Source organism: Chiloscyllium plagiosum, chromosome 1 (genome assembly GCF_004010195.1).
Source record: "Chiloscyllium plagiosum isolate BGI_BamShark_2017 chromosome 1, ASM401019v2, whole genome shotgun sequence".
Taxonomy (NCBI): domain Eukaryota; kingdom Metazoa; phylum Chordata; class Chondrichthyes; order Orectolobiformes; family Hemiscylliidae; genus Chiloscyllium; species Chiloscyllium plagiosum.
In genome coordinates this window covers 73,364,576-73,368,984 of record NC_057710.1, presented here as the reverse complement: position 1 = coordinate 73,368,984, position 4,409 = coordinate 73,364,576, and the positions used below count along the sequence as shown (strand labels likewise).

The following is a 4,409-nucleotide window of genomic DNA, read 5'->3' as shown; positions in this document are numbered from 1 at the left end:
GTCCGAAAATCCTAAGTAAATCATTAAGAAGACTAGAGGAGAAAGTGAGGTCTGCAGATGCTGGAGATCAGAGCTGAAAATGTGTTGCTGGAACAGCGCAGCAGGTCAGGCAGCGTCCAGGGAACAGGAGAATCGACGTTTCGGGCATAAGCCCTTCTTCAGGGATGAGGAAAGTGTGTCCAGCAGGCTAAGATAAAAGGTAGGGAGGAGGGATTTGGGGGAGGGGCGTTGGAAATGCGATAGGTGGAAAGAGGTCAAGGTGAGGGTGATAGGTCAGAGTGGGGTGGAGAGGTCAGGAAGAAGATTGCTCAGCACCGCCTTCCTAACCTGCAATCTTCTTCCTGACCTCTCCACCCCACTCTGGCCTATCACCCTCACCTTGACCTCTTTCCACCTATCGCATTTCCAACGCCCCTCCCCCAAATCCCTCCTCCCTACCTTTTATCTTAGCCTGCTGGACACACTTTCCTCATCCCTGAAGAAGGGCTTATGCCCGAAACGTCGATTCTCCTGTTCCCTGGACGCTGCCTGACCTGCTGCGCTGTTCCAGCAACACATTTTCAGCATTAAGAAGACTACCTGTACAAAGCAAAATATTTAATATACTGAGTATTCCTTACATTCACCCAGTCTCAAAACTGCTGTAAAGCTTTCACAATCTTCCGTTTTCAAATGTCCTTGTATTCTGGATTTTACATAGTTACTGGACACAAAGTCAATTTCACATGTATGACGAGTGTGACTACATTGCCTGTGGTTTTGAAATTGGATAGTACTAGAGATGTTTTGTACTGCTCCAAGGCATAAACTTCAAGTCTTCCCACCCCTGCCCCAGCACACCCATTTAGATGTGCTTGTCCACAGTCCTGAAGACAGCAGATGTGAAGAAGGTATGTGCTTGATTGAAAACGAGAGCAGGGTTAATAATGGCGCTGTATATAACATTGGACCCAGTTGGAGTAGTGTGTGCAATTCTGATTGCCGTGGTGTTGGATGGATGTGATTGTACTATAAAGGGTATGGAGGAGATTTACCAGCCATGTTTTTTTTTAGATTAGATTACAGTGTGGAAACAGGCCCTTCGGCCCAACAAGTCCACACCGACCCGCCGAAGCGAAACCCACGCATACCCCTACATTTACCCCTTACCTAACACTACGGGCAATTTAGTATGGCCAATTCACCTAACCTGCACATCTTTGGACTGTGGGAGGAAACCGGAGCACCCGGAGGAAACCCACACAGACACGGGGAGAACGTGCAAACTCCACACAGTCAGTCGCCTGAGTCGGGAATTGACCCGGGTCTCTGGCGCTGCGAGGCAGCAGTGCTAACCACTGTACCACCGTGCCGCCCAAACGTTGCTTGCCTTGGAGTGATTTAGTTAGTGAGATAGACGAGATCAATTGAAGTTATTTTCCTTAGTGCAAGGAAGGCTCTGAATGGGTCTGATTTGAGTATAAAGTTCTGAGAGCTTTATACATTTCCCCTTGTTTGAAGGGTCTATAACCCCAGGAGGCCACTGTTTTTAAGGAGCAGGGTTCTACCACTGTCTCATCAAGAGCCAATCTGGACACCCTCTGTGATGTCACCTTCCCAATGCCACTATTTTAATATTCACTGCTACTGCCACCTCCAATCACTGGAGGAGTTTTGCTGTCACAAGCCTTGAATGCTGGGAGGATGTCCCTGCTATCACCTCCAGCTGCTATGAGCTATATCTGCCACTGCCTCCAACCACCAGGAGGAGCTGCCACTCCACCCATGACCAATGTGTAGCTGCCCTGTGAATTTTGCCGATTTAACCACTGCAAAAGGCTCCAATAAAAAATGAGAACAAGCATTCAAGAGCAAGTCCTGCTACTTACTGCCATCTTGAATCTCTCTTTTGATGAGAAGGGTTTGAGGAAAACATTTATTTCGACAATAGTGGTTATCTGAAATGCTCTATTTAAAAGGATGGTGAAAATGGGAATGAAGGTATGTAAATAGAATTTAGATAAACGTTGGAACCTCTCAAGGTTAGGGGCCATGTACTGGGAAAAATTGATTTGAACAGGTGATACAAGGGGCTGAAAGGTCATTCTCATGCTGTAAAAAGTTTTTGTTTTCTCTTGGATATTACCTCTGCTGCTGCAAATTAATCCAGCTCGTTGTTGTTTCCTATTCATCTCCTTCCTATGCTTTTCAAGTTGATTTATTCTTATATCTAAGCTAAACTTCACGTTCAAAACTGTGTTAAATTTTATGATGTTCCTCAATCTTTGTACACATGCCATGATAAAATAAATGCAATAACACTGATTAGGGTTATTCCTATGCGTTTGCATTAGTGTTCATTCTTCAGAGGTGAGGTGCGCTTTCAACGATAGTTCTAAATAAACAAGATTGCTCTAAATAAACAAGAAACCTAATTCTATCCTAGCAAATGCTACTAAAAGCATTGGTGTAAACCTGAGAGTCCAAGTTCTGTCTCTATTAGACCTCCCATCCTATCCAGCCTAATTCCTCCCCCAGTGCGCAGGTGCAATCCCTGCCAGCTCCTTCCTCGCCTCTGGTTGGTCCAAGACCGTCCATTCAATCTCCCGGCCCCTAGTTACCGTCGTCCTATCAGGGCCGCCCCTTTGAGGGTCACGCGACCGCAGCTGTCGCCCAATCAGTGCGAGCGCTGTCGATTTCAAACTGCCCGGGCTGCCCGTGCCCCATTGAGAAACTGTGATGGGAATTAACGGACACTGAGGCGGTGTCACCGCGGTCCTGAGACCGGGCCCTGTGGGGGTGGGGGACGCCCCCCCCACAGCATGGACAGCAAGATAGCGGCGGGTCCGTACCGAGCCACCAAGCTGGTGAGTGCTCTCTTCCCCCCGCCATGCCCTCTCTGTTAGCCCTGTCTGCACGGTGTCCCCGCAGCGCCGCTGGTTAAATGTCTCCTTCCTGTGAGCGCACTCTGTCCTGCACGTTGTATGGGAAATGTCCAGATTTCGGGGTTTCAGAGCTTCCCCGGTGTGGGAGAGAAGCGAAGCGACAACTCCTGGGGGGTGTTTACGTTACTTGACGCGTGTAGATTAACGGAGGACAGCCAACAGGAAATTATTACAGGCGACAATAAAACGCAGGTATGAGACAGTGAGGACAGCAGGTCAGAGTGGAGAGAGTGGTGCTGGAAAACTACAGCAGGTCAGGCAGCAGCCGAGGAGCAGGAGAACTGACGTTTTGGGCATAAACCCTTCATCAGAAAGTAAAATGCTGCTGCTAATATATTAAAAACAAGATGCAGGGTATCCTCAACTCTGACCTGATGAAAAATCATCTTATTAACCTATACTTCCCGAACTACTTTAAACAAAAACTAATAAAGAAATCGTGTTTAACTTGATGAGGCCCCACTGGGGCTCCAAACCTTCCTGATGTCTTTCCAAATGTCTCTAAAGATGCTACACCTAGATTTCCAAAAGTACATTTTAAGATGCCCTGCAAAAGGTTGAGAGGCAAGAAGCTGGGGCTAGTGTGTTTTCATGGACAGGGAGTGGACATAAATGTGGCCTTTTGGAACTGGTAGGCTTATTGTGGAGTGCTTCTTCAAGGATGTGTTGGAGACTCTGTTATTATAATTCTTTTTCATCGCTTGGATGAAGAGGAGAGAAGTGTAATTTAGTTTGGTAATGTGGTGAAAATGAAGCTGTGGAGGGGGTCACAAAGGTTGCAAATAATCATGGACTGGTGGAATAGGCAACAAGATAGCAGATTGAGAATAATGTGGGGATTTGTAAGGTTGTTGACTTGGTAGTAATGTTGGTAAAGCAGGATATTTTTCAGTGTGAAATTTGTAAATGTTGATGTCCACACAGAATTTGTCGTGCTTGTTAAGGAGCACTATGTTAGTATTTAAGCAATTAGGAAGACAGATGGCATAATTACTATTATTGAAAGGATACCAGAGTACAGGAACAAAAAAATTGCACCATTTGTACAGAATTTTGGTGAATTCGATTCTGGACTAATGCTTGCCATTTTCAACAAGAAATTTAAAAACTTACCTTGGAAGTGGTACAGTGAGGGTCAACTAAATTAGACCCTGGAATAGTGTTGAGTGTCTTGAGAACCTGTGTAAAATTGTGAATAAAAACCAGTAAGTGGTGCAGAATCCATAAAGATCCTTGATTGATCATTTTGACCAAGCTTTGTGTCATATTTACCATGGAAAAGGATATGGAAAATATAGACTGTAGGGAAATAGATGGTGACATCTTGCAAAATGTGCAGATTACAGAGGAGGAAGTGCTGGATGTTTTGAAACGGGTAAAGGTGGATAAATCCCCAGGACCTGATCAGGTGTACCCTAGAACTCTGTGGGAAGCTAGAGAAGTGATTGCTGGGCCTCTTGCTGAGATATTTGTATCATCGATAGT

At 45.7% G+C, this 4,409-nt stretch overlaps 1 protein-coding gene across 3 annotated transcripts in view; it reads left to right on the top strand.

Moving 5' to 3' along the window:
- The first annotated feature begins 1,874 nt into the window (after positions 1-1,874).
- LOC122549456 (DEP domain-containing protein 1B-like) overlaps positions 1,875-4,409 on the top strand; it is a 30,810-nt gene continuing 28,275 nt past the window's right edge. For 2 of the 3 annotated variants that reach the window (XM_043689314.1, XM_043689305.1), the window contains exon 1: positions 2,677-2,846. In XM_043689314.1, coding sequence (XP_043545249.1) covers positions 2,802-2,846 — 45 coding nt within the window. In that variant the 5' untranslated portion in view covers positions 2,677-2,801. Of the gene's footprint in view, positions 1,981-2,676; positions 2,847-4,409 lie in introns of those variants that run through there. The other variant, XM_043689323.1, reaches the window with a different exon arrangement.